Source organism: Cotesia typhae, unplaced genomic scaffold, assembly GCF_013202065.1.
Source record: "Cotesia typhae breed Kobodo isofemale line unplaced genomic scaffold, CoteBio_Ctyphae contig_22, whole genome shotgun sequence".
Classification (NCBI taxonomy): domain Eukaryota; kingdom Metazoa; phylum Arthropoda; class Insecta; order Hymenoptera; family Braconidae; genus Cotesia; species Cotesia typhae.
Window position 1 is genome coordinate 2,984,361 of NW_027423728.1, and position 14,825 is coordinate 2,999,185.

At 31.1% G+C, this 14,825-nt stretch overlaps 1 protein-coding gene across 3 annotated transcripts in view; it reads right to left on the minus strand.

Annotated features, from left to right (window-relative positions):
* The window catches only part of Heca (hdc homolog, cell cycle regulator), a 120,523-nt gene that overhangs the window by 89,133 nt on the left and 16,565 nt on the right, over positions 1–14,825 (minus strand). For all 3 annotated transcript variants that reach the window (XM_074237661.1, XM_074237664.1, XM_074237662.1), the window contains exon 3: positions 8,431–8,527. In XM_074237661.1, coding sequence (XP_074093762.1) covers positions 8,431–8,527 — 97 coding nt within the window. The remainder of the gene's footprint in view (positions 1–8,430; positions 8,528–14,825) is intronic.

Here is a 14,825-nt window from a genome sequence, read left to right on the forward strand (position 1 = left end):
CGTGTTTAAAATGAAGGGAGCTTTTTTATGGTGGAAAAGAGAGTCAATATACATTTTGACATATTTTGGTGATGTGACATGAACATGGGGCTGCTGTGTATTTGATGACAAGGACAATGACGTTATCTACCCGTGCTTATAAGCTCCTTTGGGAAGTATCCCATTGTACGAGGGAAAACTAACATGGAACAGCAAACTTCGTGTTGACAGATATGGTTTGAGAAAATATAACAGAAACATTGTTACACTGAATAAAAACTAGGTTCAAGCAAAATATTATCTTCTAAATTTGACTATTGCTTCCAAACAATCACGAACAATCAAAATAAAAAAATGTTAATCAATAGAAAAATTGCCGTTCGAAATTGGCTCTAACAAAAAATTTTTATCTGGAAATGTAGATGATATAAAAAAAGTTCGTAAAAAAAAAAATTATTATTTAAAAAAAAAAAAAAAAGGTTTTGTGTGATGGAAAAAATAATTCATGTTTAATTTTGAGTGACTTAATTCAATTAATTTAAGAGAGTGAAAAGGGAGAAAATGAAAGAGTTTAAATGATTAATTACCGAGGAAAATAATTTTACCCGTTTGTAACTTCTGAGAAGGGATAATTAATTATAAAATTATAAATAGAACGAAAGATATATGGTTTTTTTATTTTTTATTTTCCTTCATAATTTCAGAAGTTTCTCAAATATAATTAATCAAGGGCAGATTTAGATTTACTTTTCCTTCTATTGACTGAGGAGAAAAAAATCTCAGTAGAAAAAGTTTCCAAGGAAGAAATTTTCACGCGAATTAACATCGAGAAAATTTAAAGAAGTTTTTAAATCCGATAAAAGGATGTGATGCTGTTATTTTCATTCTTGCTATCTGCTTTTCTATCTTTCTTCGTCTTCTTCCAGTTCTTGCCGCTATATTATTGTTATTTTATCTCGACAGATGTACGAGTGGGCGAGAGAATCCGTCTTTCGGCGAACTGGCTCGTTCAAGAGATAAAAGGATCCGTACACACCAGAATTTGGTGATAAAAAAACACGATCTTCAATTATAAATTTATCTTTTTAAAAAAACTATCAAGTACAACGCGTTTTACGCGCAAGGTATCTTTACTAAAAAATTGACCATATTATGCATACTACATCTACTTCCCTTCTGACATTTGGCGTTTACCCCTCTCCCCCTCTTTTAACAACCACTGCGTAGCAACCCTAATAACTGTTGCCAAGCAACGTTGCTGGTAAACCTTTTTTTGACAACCCTAGCAACTAGGCGAACTGTTATCTAACAAAAAAGTTTCACAAATCTTACCCCAATGTTTTATTTAAAGATTTTGCCAAAATCAAAATCTAGAAAATCGTTCATACAATAAAATAGTGAAAAAACATTAGACATGGACATGGTGTATGATGTATGATGGGTAAAATTACCGAGGGGGTTGGATGTGCCTCCTGTGGTGTACTATACGATATTTTTTTTTTTTTATGAAATGAATCTACGGTATATGAAGGAAACTTCTACGCAATAGTTTAGTCAAGCACCGTAGACAATAATGGCGCAATAAATCTTGAAAAGCTTCGATATCCCTCTACATTCTAATCTCTCATATGTCCACCCACTTAATGTTTTCCATCTTCAAGACCCTAATGTCTAATATAATAGTTTATTTCATCTTAATCAAAGTTATAGCTTTAATATTATGATATTAAGTTTTTTCGGTACTCTTTTTCTTTTAGTTTTGAATAGATATTTTTTATTTTATATGAGCACCGATTTTTTTTTCGTTGAGCCGACTGATGAGTGCGAGTGTACTTTGAATCAAGTTACGTCACTAGGTTACTTAGCAAGTATGATATAAATGTGAGTTGACTCAGAAATAAGATTCAAGTTACGACATAATATTTGAATTTTTTGTGAATGAATGATTAAATTTTGAATAAGATTGTTTGAGGTTTCAATAAATGGCATTGGTAGAATCATTTTTATTCCAACAAGGCTAGGTTTTATTGCCGATTAAATTAATTGAAGTAGAATGTAAATTATTTGATAAGATGAAATTTTATAACTTTACGTAAAAAATCGAGTAATTGGTAAAAAATAATAATTTTCATTGTTGTTAGAATAATATAGTTGACAACTTTTTCAAAGCAGATGAACTTCTTTAGAAGAAAAAAAAATTTGAGTGTCAGATTTGCAATTTGAAGATCTAGAGTTCGAGTCACTGTTCAAGTAATTTTTTTTTTTTTTTTTTTCCAATTCAATTTCTACTTATTTTTGTATGAATAATTATGATTCTTTCCTAGTTAAAGTTTAAATTACGGCTTTGTTAAAAAATTAAGTCATCATTAAATAGATTTTGTGTAAAATAAAAGTATGTAAAAATTTTGACCCTAAAATTTTATAACTTTTGATGATTATAGATAAAAAGAAAATTAATAATGACAACGAAAAAAAAATGACATGAGTAATTTTATCATTTGCTTTGGGTGATTTCACCAGCAAAGAGACATGAAGAGATGCTTTCTATATAAGTTTTTTATATATTTTTTTTTTTTAACCGCCGGCGGCACATAAATCTCCTATTTTTTCCTGTTTCCTCTTGTTTGGTTTACGGAGCTTGGGAAATGCTGAGATTTAACTCAAGTAGTATACCATACGATAAAAATAATAATAATACTGAATACTAGTTTGAGATCGGCTTTAAGAAAATGTTAATAAAACCCCGTTATGGAAATAGTTATACGGGTATACCTTTTTCCTGATGTCCATATCCATATCGAATCACTTTGGCCGATAGAAGCTAGACAGCAGACTATATAGTGAGCTTTGCTGGCACACAACGTCGTTGCTGTGCAATTTATTGTACAGAACTCGATGAAGTGAAGTGCCAGCGATATGTGAGGGTAGAGGTAGAGGTAGAGGTAGAGGGCAAAAAACGGCTCTCCCACTAAGCATGGCTGAGAGCAAAGGGATGCCGAGGGTGGTAGTCCGCAATAGACTAGAGTTGACTGCACCGTGTGTCGTCGTTCGATAAACGAACCCCGACGTAGCAATTTCCCTTGATAAAACGATCCTCACATGCAGTTCTATATGTCAGTGTATACTCTGCCTATTATATACGTCGCTAGTTGCTGGTACGGTTAAATATGTACTGCACGGGGGTCTTTTACCGTATCAGTATTGGTGTTAGTGTTGGTATAGTACCGTCTGTATGTCTATAGGAGATAGCGTAGAATAGATAGAATACAGCCAACTATTCTCGTTCATTTCACATTATGGGACATTGCTTTAGAATTTAGATGCTTCTCAACGTTACAACGGCTATTCAATGTCAATTTCTGTTTTCTGATTCATTGTACGAGGTTGCTTTATAAAAAAGAAATTTTTCAAATAAAAAAATTTGTTTAAAATTGAATTCTAGTCAATTATAATTTTGAAAGATATTTTAAATAAAAAAAAAATTTTTTTGATTTTATTGAATTTAAATATTCAAGATTTTTAAACAATTAAATTATTATTCTAGTATTTTAAAATAATGAATTATCTTTTTGATTGTCGTAAAATTTAGTACTGTTTGTAAAAATTAAAAAAAAAAAATTTTACTCAAATAATGATTGACACAAAAAAATTGTTGATTAAATTAAATACTTTCCATTTTCTCACCAACATCTCTTAGCTAGGCGTGATTATCCATGAGCACTTACACCAGCTAAAAAAAATTCTGAAGTAGTTACGGATCAGTAAGGTCAGACATAAGACCGTCTTATGAGGGAAGAAAAGAATAAGATAGAAAAATGTTTTTTTTTTCTCGTTCTGTCTATGTCTGGGGAGTTTTCTGTCATAAAGCGGAAGTCTTCAATACTTTTTGTGGTGGCGCTTTCATAGACATCAGCTTCTACATACTAAACACCACATTCGTACATACACTTATATACAGATAGTTGTTTGTAATACAACGGAAAGAAGAATCCCACATGTTATTTTTATTTTTATTTTCATTTCTATTCTGGCCAAAAAGCTCATGTCTTTCTACTCGCTTGCTACCCTCGACACGTGTCTCCGGCAATTATAAGACACACTGTTTTTCTTCTCTTGTTTCAAAACTTTTCTTTGGCATTCTCATTTGTCATTATGTCATGCACTTACAATTTACCATGACAATACACGTACAATTATTTTCACTTTCATATTAGTATTTTCTCTTTTCATTGTTGAAAATTTCCGTCTCAAGATTTTTATTTTTTCTTAAAAAACATTCTTGATTTTCCTAAAAATTAATCAACTAAAACTTTAAATTGTCTTCAGCCTTGAACTGAAGGCTAAAAAATGTCTAAACTAATAAATAAAAATATCTGAAAGTAAGTAATGAGAAAAGCCTACAGAGTATATCTATGGATATGGATATGGATATGGATGTGAGTGTTTCTTCTTATTCTACCTTGTATCGATCTGGTTGCGGTAGGTCTCGGTGTCGAGAGGGAGCGCCGTCGACTCTTATCCCAGTTCAAGGATAAATTTCAAGGGCGCCAGCCAGAGCCCCGTCTAACGTCTGACCGCGTGTGCTTCAAAGCTCCTACATACTTATACAACATCCACTACACACATTTTCGCTATCTTAAACGAAATAGAAGGGACTAAACGATTACTCTCTGACAAAAAAAACTCTCTACTACAATTTGCTGGAGTAACATTTCGTGAAAAAATTTTCTATATGGCCAATTTTCTTATCAGACTTGATATAAGTTGATCTACAATTAATATTTTTTGTTAAATAAAAATTAGTTTAGTAATTTATTAAAAAATTATTTTTATTTTAGAAATTAATTTCTTGTTGGGAGAAGATTCAGCGACCCTGTGCCATCTATTGGAGATAATTAATTTTAAGCCAATTTTTATCTCGAAACATGTAAAATTTTAAATTGACTATGCACAGACATATCATGCCATACCAGGAAATCATTTCCGAGGATACAAATAAATAAAATATGACCAACCCTCTCATATATTTACTTTGTCTTTAAAAATGTTTAATTATGATAATGATGATGATGATGACCTGATTAAATGTTACGATAATGATAGTTATTATAGGATCAACTTCCAGAGATAAGAGGAAATCCCGATATCATGTACTTGCATCAACTGTAATGAGAAAGTATCAAGTATCGACAGAAAAGAGGAAAAAGGCAATATAATAATAACTCATAATACAACATACTATACTATCTATTAATATCTTAAACCTGTAAACTGTAAACTTCCGTTGTCGCAGCATGACCGTCTTCACAGTTGCTAGTAGTATGGTGAGTTTTAAATTTAATAAGCGTAGTTGGAGGGACCCTCTAGAGAGTTAAGATATTATATTACTTGGAAACTAACAAACTACCTCCTTCCTCTCTCCTTTTACCTCTACAAGTCCGGTACGTGATGATTAAATTAATAGCATACTATTTCCCGAAATTAACCTTCTCTGCTGGTACAACGTTACACAATGTCTAAGCTGTTTTTCAGTTTGGGGTACGCTAATTAATTTATGGGCCTGACAATTAGTATGACTCTCTATTAGATTAATTATTTCCTTTTATCAATTGTTTTCATCAATTAAAATCCGTAAAAATTCTTGTTAGAATAAACGATCAGCGCCATCTAACATTATTTTACAAAACTTAATTTAGATCCTGCCGGTAATGCAGTATATTCGTAACAAAATGGTAACTTCTATACATGAACTTTTAAAATTCTCACAAAATTGTCGTACAAAAAGCAATTAATTGAATTTGAGCCCAGGATATAATAATTAATTTTGAGATTTGTCAATTGGGAATATTGGATTTTGGATTGATTATATCTCCAGAAGAGTTTTGTTCTGTGAGCAAGCATTTTCATTTTCATAAATTGACGCTGTGGAGACACTCTTGATTTTATGTTAGACCAGATTATTAGGTCAGAACTGACATTCAACTTCATTTAGCGGCATTTCGAAGAACTAAATTTAGATTCGTACGGTAATGCAGTGCTATCTCGACAAAATGGTCGCTGCCAAGCTCAAACTTGAAAAATTCCCTAAAAATAATATTTAGACAAAATTTTTAAAAGTGACAATAGGTGAATAAATTGAAAAGAAGCTTTAGATTAAGATTAAATCACTACGAAGCGAAAAATACTGTATGACTTTAAGTATTTATCAAGAGTATCCTGTCGTATTGTAGCCAGACGGTATCAACTCTCATGATTTACGAGTCAGTCACGTTTACGCCGTCGACGTATCGTCTCAAGATCCATAGAACATAGAGTATATAACACTCGGCAAACATTGACGCCGGTTTTACCCTGCGTGACAAGAAACACCCAACAAAACCAACCAACCAGCCGGCGTTAACGTGCCTTGGTTTCCTCAGCAGTAGAATGCTTTGACACCCCTTAAACTTAAACGCCAAGTATTAGAAAATACATACTACCTCTAGAGCTCTTCACACTCTTCTCAACACATTCTACCCCTTTTTCCAGACCCTTTTCTTTATCCTTTATCTTTCATTCTTTACTATTTATATTCTATTTCATCCTCACCTTTTATTGCACGGCTTTGACTTGATAACACCCAACCGGTTTAATCGCCTCATAATATAAGATCCGTCGGCTCTTGTATATTTATATTTATATAAATTCTCAATTGGATGTTCGATAAATAAAAGTGTCATTTACTATTAACAAAATCCAATTTCAAATTCAATCCAATGGGTATCTGTACTCACCGTTAACGTAGGAATACCTTCTTATCCTCTTTTACTTTCATAAGTTCTCATTCAAATCGATATAAATCCAGAAATAGCGTAGGATATTATCGTTACTTGGAGCTTTATAGTCTCTTATATTTTTCATATTCCTTTATTTACGGATCAATATTTATATTCTTGTTTAATAAAATATTTTATTTAATTATTTAGTTATTTAAAAAAAAAAAAAAAAAAAAAAAGCTAATGTAATTCAAGAAAAAAATTCCCTTGAAAATTTAACTCTTCCTTAAAGAGGTTCAGTTCGGATCAATTTAAAAATCGAATAAAAAATACATAACTTTAAGACAAGGAGAAAAATTTACCTAAATTGATAAAATTTCTCTAATAAAGTCATAATTTTCCATGTTCCCAACAGCTAATCCTAAATTTAAAATTTTTACAAGTTTTACAACTCCAGAAGCGAGTGCACTTTCGCCACCTGGCTATCTTGCGGTAACAGTGCAAACTAAAAACCTCAGAGAAAGAGAATATCTCCAGCAAAGAAAACGAATTTCAATATAAGAAATTCTTAATCAAGAAAACTGGTTCTAGATAATTTTGCTGTTGGATCATCAATATTTCTCTTGAATCAAGTTATTTTTTTAATGAATGTGATAGGTATTTCTAAATTACTCACTGATCAATTATTTCAACAATTAATGGAAGAAACAAAATCGAATAGCAAACTAAAATATTTTATGCAGTCAATAAAATGTAAAACACCCAGATAATTGCATTTAAAATATTCATTTTACTTGATATGAATTCTAGAAATGTGTTTGTCGAAAATGAATAAAATAGTACACGCCGGAAGCTTTAAAATAAATATAGAAAATTCAGATATTCTGCATCGGTATTCTGAGCGCAAAAAGCAACCTTTGCATTTTGAAATGCGCAGGAACCGTTACTGGGATAAAAAGTAAATATATATACATATGAGGGGTGTTTCCATCCACACCCTAACTATTGGCGATACAACGAACCAGGGCCAGAGTTTCTGAGAAATTCTGTGGGGTGTAAAGATGAAAACGGAGTATGAAAAGCGAAAGATTTTTCTTGCATGGCCGAATCTGCATGCCACCCTTTACCCCCAACTTCCACACTCTCGTCCTTTCTGCTACGTGGAATATATGCTTTGCACATTACATGTATGAAAAAGTACACGTACTTACTCTCCATTTTCAGACTACCCTTTTATTTTATTTTATTTTATTTTTTCTCCTCTTTATTTAGTAAAATGCTCATATTTAACTTTCTTTTTTTTTATTTCATCTCACGTCATATAAATAATTTCAAATTCACGCCCGTGATTCCGCAAATTTTTGCTCATACTTGTACAACCCTTTCTTACTTTACTTACTATTGAAAGGAAAATAATAATAATAATATGTTAAAGAAATATATATAAAAGAAATTGAATTTTAAATTTTCAATGTCGAAATTTTTTGTGAAAAATTCTTTGATTTAAAAAATTGTGATGTTATAATTAAACCGAAAGAATTTGAATCTTGATTTTCAATAGAGCACTCAGTGATAATACTACGAAAGTCGTAAAAAAAAAAACATCAGATCGATAACTTGAATAATTTGAGTGCTACAGCGTTTTCAAGATTCCATGGAAAAAATTTTTTTATTTAAAAAATTGATAAATTCTTACCTTAATATGATAGGAGTTGAGTTTAGTTCTGGGCAGACTGTTGAAAGCGCTGAAATCAAGTCGACGAGAAAAAATTCCATTTGCACCGCAACTTTGTCTGCAATGAAAAAACAAAAAAAAAAAGAAATTAGATAAAAAAAAAAATAAAACAATATCTCCCCATTATAATCAAAATTACTATTTAAATTATTGTTATTATAACTAGAAATTAATATGCTGCACGAGGCAATAAAAATACATGTACGTAAACATAATAAATGTGCCTCGGGGTTTAATCTAAAATCAGTAAAAATAATTGGTATTAAACTTTAATAAGTTCAAGGACTGTCATTAAAATATCTCATAATGACACGTGACAAACTAGCATTTCGCCCATCCTACTAACAACACTGATAAACATAAAAAATATAAATACGTGTAAGTATATGTTTACAAGAGATAATTTTGATATATTGCTCCTGAGTACAATACTTTTGTTATATGAATACTATTTATATTTACTTATACGTAAATGGCTCTGTTTAATATATTTTACATCACACATTATCATATGTTTTCCGTCTTATATAGAATAGGATGAGCAGAATAATAAATAATAACACAAAATGAAGTTACAATAACATGGCCATCACCTTGGACTCGGGGAATTATTAACAAGTTTATTTTTACTTTTGGTGTGTTGTGTGTTAGACAATGTTGAGCCTCGTGGCACGAGGAGTCGTTCGGGGTCGCCGAAATATTATTATCATACACAGTAAGCATACTTGAGGATATTAGTACTCATGGGTTATGCAACTAAGCCGAAAAACAGACGTAACTGGGAACAATTATTGGTGAGTCGATCAATTGACCTTCAAGTTATCAGCCCACATGTTGTTTGTTTTATTTTTATTTTTATTTTTTTCAGTTAATAAATTAAGAATAAAAATTTATATTTAGAAAATTAACAAAACTATCTATGAATTTTTATGGAATTAAAAAATTTCTAATTATTGTTATTATTTTAAGAGCTTATGGAAAATTATTTTGATATCTTACGGGATTTTATGACTAAGAAAATTTTTTTTTATGTAATAATAATCCTACTGAGAATTAATATTAAAAATTTGAAGTAATTTTTTGAAATTCGAACTAAAAATGCTCGTGCATTTTTACAGGACACAAATTAATATGATGATTCGCGAATTGATGGTCCATAATGGTAAACCGGCTTCATCCTGAATCCAGAGTCCTGAGTACCGATGTGTACCGACAACCGATTCCCAAACAGGTTCTCCCTCTGTTTTCGTTTTGTTCTGTTTCGCAATTTCTTATTTATTTTCCAATCTGAATCCTGAATCCTCACTTTCCTCCGCTTCTTCTCGGTATCTCGCGAGGGAGGTAAGGGGCCAGGCGAATAGAACCCAAGAGATAAAACACAAACCCATTTCGTTCGTTTTTTTTAAATAATATGGTATAATATAACAAAAAAAGGTTTGCTCAAGGCTAAATAACGTAAGAATAAGCGGCAGACTTATTCTTACGATCCCGAGATCCACCAGGTAAATATTTATACCTGCTTCTAACTTATACATGCCAGAAATATCATAAAATAAATTTACTATAAACTAACGGAACGTTTGGACGTTTCTTAGAACCTTCTATTTGCGATACAACTTAACTTCTATCGCCCACTCATCCAGTTCGCTTATTTATAACATTAATTTAAAAAATTATAACCGTTATTCATGATTCAAATAGAGATGCATCATTTCATTAAAATTTTTTAGTTTTTTACAATTCAACGCATTAATTATCATAAAAATTTTCTTAATGCAAAAATTTTTTCCTCAGTTAAAAAAAATATTAATTAGACATGAGATAATTTTTTTTTAATTTAGTAAATTGTCAAAATAAACATTAAAGCTTTGCTTCCAGAAAAAAATTTTTCCTCTTGGTTTAAAATGTTCCTTTTCTTCTGGAAACCTTTTAAAAAAATCAGTGTTAAATTAATGTAAAAATTAGTATCGATAATTGGCGCAGTTTTCAAGAGCCTTCCCGTTATATTAATTTAAAATTTACACGTAACTGCACTATATTATTAATTAATTGCTGGTATGACCGGTATCGATCCGCTTTTAACGTCGGCATATAATTGCACTCCGTTTCATCGAGTATAAAATTTATAAATAATAAAATAAAATTTATCCACTAATTAGCGAGAAAAAAAATATCAAAACATAAATACTCAATTTGGACAACAACAACTGATAGCAGGGCCGAGTGTGTCAAGATAATAAACACACACGAGCACACGAGGCGACCTCCAAACCGGTTTCCGGCTTTTAAGTTTGCTTTTATATATACGCCACAAAATATTAAAAGTAATATCAAAATCATTAACTAGTGCAAATTAAATTAACATTTTTGTTAACTTTAATAATTTTTAATTTATATGTATTGATAAATTTCAATAATAATAATATACGGTATTAATTACAAAATTATTAATTCTAAGAAAACAAACACAGTACCGAAAAATTCTAATCTCACTAATTATGCCATATATCTCTGAAAATTTATCATTATCGTTAAGCACAGAAGTATGTGTATATATATGTAATATATATGTATAAATAATTTTTATTAATGCGATCATTAAATTCAACCACGCATATTCGTGACTCAATTCAATCGATCGTGCGTGCTATTGATCACCATAATCTACATACCTATATACATATATTATATACACACATAACACGTGGATATCGACATCGAACGCCTACAGTTAAATTTAACGATTATGAATAACTGCAATACGTATTAATGTCGGCTGAACAGTTTCATGTAGGCTCTACGGATTCCGGATAGCCTAAAAAAAAATATTCATACGAAGAGGCATTATGAATTGTGGATCGTCGATATCAAATTTAATGTATTCATCATATTGTTCTTTTATGTTTGCTTTTTAAATCTAATTAATATGACGATTTTAGTATTCTAATTTTTTTAATACAATTCATCAAATATTTTTATATCACTTATTAAAGGATCGAAAAAAGTAACACTGACTTTCATTTCAATAAATATCTAATCAAATTATATTAATTTTCACCTGGCAACTTTCTTAAAACATTAAAATTCCATAAACAATAATTTAAAAACTTGAAATAAATAGAAAGTCCAACAATTAATTTGAATCGTAAAAAATCTAATTGTTCTACATAAAAAGTCCCATTGTAAAAACTTTTAGAATAACATTTAATTTCAATGCAAAGATAAAAAAAAATTTTGAATCATAAAATGAAACTATTGAATATAAATATGTAGACAAGTGTCTTTTCGCTGTAATCCATCTCACAGATAAGCGAGTTGTTTACGTAAAATTAAGACAGCGATTTATATCTGACCCGCAACTGCTCGCTAGAAAAAAAGTTTCTAAAGGCAAACACGAACAAAGAGACACGTGTAATGTGTGGCAGAGTATCTTTAATATTTTTTGGTGAAAAATAAAAGTATATTCGTGTAGGAAGCTATTATTATTTTATTTTGGACTAAATTTCGGAAACATATCCCAGAGTAGAGGGTAATTTGTTCTAATTGGTCGTGTAGCTTGACTAACGAGTGTTTTTTCGCAGTTGAGAGTTAGAAGGCGTGATATCGCGATGACTCAGATGCCCTTCCGTTCATTTCAATGTCACCGCGTTTGTATTAGAGGAGTACGCGTGATTCCACACATACATTTACACTTAGACACTTAGTTTCTATTCTAGCTTTTAAGTTTTTACACTGACTATAGTTCGATACATTATGATTATGATTATGAGGTTATTATCGTCTGTAATATATATAATGCATCACCAACTTAACGAACTATTACTTACAATTAGCCTAATGAGTCTCGCGTGCAGTTTGCTTCAGGAATTAATTTTTTTTTAATTTTTGAAGCGACACTTATTGGCTTTTAACGCTTTCGTTTATTAGTCATTAACTCGCGTTTGAAATTGATGTTATTAATACCGCATAAAAAAAAATTGTCAAAAATTTGTAAAATTTAATACATGTTCAATTTTTTTTTTTTTTTTTTTTTTTATTTATTTTGAAGTCGCATAAACTACTAAGGTCACGAGCGACTACAGTAGGGAGTAAACTTTTTGTGGTTGTACTCGATTTTTTTTTTTTTTTGGCTGGACAAAATAATACACTTAAATATTGAAAATACTCGTTGGTGTACGCCGGGCTCGAACCCAGTCAAAAGCTTTTGTAAGTAAGAGCCGGATCCAATAGACTTCTGCGCACCAATTTTTAATCACACAGTATCAAAAATAGTTAAAAATTCCCCAAAATTTTAACAGTGACAATTTACTTTCAATATAAATTTGTTTCACGAAGAATAACTAATGATTAAAAACTCTCAAATAATACTCACGAAAATTAGCGACTAAACTATCTATGCCCTGTCATTAGAACAAATGTAAGCACCATCAGAACAAAGTAGAATTTTCCCGTGGTGATTAAAGCCTCTTATTATCTCAGAGGATTGTTTAAGCGACGACAACTCCCAGCGGATTAGATCCTCCTGTTGATCGTATTGCGTCGATTCTCATTATTACCTCATAGAAAACTCTCATCTCTTGTTACTTTGAGACAAAAAAAAAAAAAAAGTAAAGTAAAGATACTTCTCCTCCATATCCATTAGCATCCGTCGTAGGATAATCAGCCTTGTATCCAGCGGAACAAGTAAACCGACAGATGAATGCCACTAAATAAAAGTAAATGTCCTCACGTCGTTACTTAATTTGCGTCTCGCGTTTTCCCTTCTCTTCTCTTTTCTCCTCTTATCTTCTTTGTTTCATTCAGTCACTTAGGTATTCATTTAAGCTAATAAAATACGCACTTGCTATCGTAGTCTTCTCCTTTATTTCCTTCGGTCCTTTATTTATCGATGTTCGTTTTATTACAAACTCTATACTCTATACTCTATAATATTATTTATTCTACGACGCTAATTCACCACCGGACATCCTGGTTTCGCCTATTGTCGCTACACCTGCGACCATTTCCTTCCCAATATTCAGCAAACTGCAGCATCACCCATCACCCATTAATTAATTACCATAAATTTTCTTAAGCCTGAAATTTATCGGCCAGGATAAAGAACTTTATTATTTTTTCCACTCTGCATCCAGCATTTAAGGGGAAAGTACTTTTTTCCAGCTATAAGCTTCTTATTCTTAAAGGTGTGTGTTCATTGAATTATGAATCTCTGATGGTAAAAGGGTTAGACGCCCGAGGGAACCTCTTCTTATATCCTTATCCTTATCCTTGCTTTTTTTGACAGACTTTATCCTTAAAAACGAGGCTGTAGCGCGTCAAGTGTAGAATTGATAATAGAAAAAAGGTGTATGGCGTAACTTGTTGGCCACTATATATGTACCTACTACTTCTAGATTCTAGAAAATAGTTTACGGCCGGTAAAAAAGATGTTGCAAGACTAGACCTGGACTGGGAACTTTTTGAAAACTGACATAATTTATGCGGGTTTTATTTATTTTTGGTTATGCAATCTAATCTAATATATAATTTATAATTCGGTTTAGTTTAATTTTTAACAAGCGTTTAACACTCAATTTATGAACGACGTAATCTGTTATTTATGAGTCACATTTGAGATAGGTTATTATTAGTTGATTAATAAGTTTATAGTCACCTGGAATATCTTTCCGGTTCTCACGCTCCTTTTTTGCGTCTCCTTTTATTTCAATCTATTTATTTTTCGACTTAAGTCAAGATAATTTTAATTTTGTTAATTTTATTAGTTACTTTTTGTTTTGAGTATTAAACTGATATTTCAAGAAAATTCCTATTAATTACAAACATGACATATTTTTTTTCAGAGTTTATAAACTTTTTTTGTGGTTTCCTCAAAGAATTATACGTGATATTTTTTGTAAAAAAATGACAAACATTAAAATTAAGGTTAAAAAATTCTGAAAAAACTCGCAAATATTAAAGTCTTAAAAATTACTTGATGATATTCTAAAGAGTGCGAATGGCAAATTTGTAAAGACGTAAAAATGGTTAACACGAGGAAACTAAATAAAGTACGTATTTGACAAAGAGTTGTCACTTTGTCATTTGAGCATAAATTATTTACAAAGATTTGTTTTTCGTGCAATTTATGTTCTCTGTGTGTATACTACAGTGTATATGTTTCGATTTGCGCGAAACTGAAGAACGAACGCAAAAGATTATTATAAACCCGTACCCGTCCAACTTAGCGGAGGCCCGAGGCGATATGTCATGCTGCAATCATGCTCCTTGCCAGCAGTAATCTTCCCGCCACGTGACGTCGACAGGGGATGGTTACATCGAGGGGCTGCTTTTTAATCACTCTTTGTTTGACGTTTTCT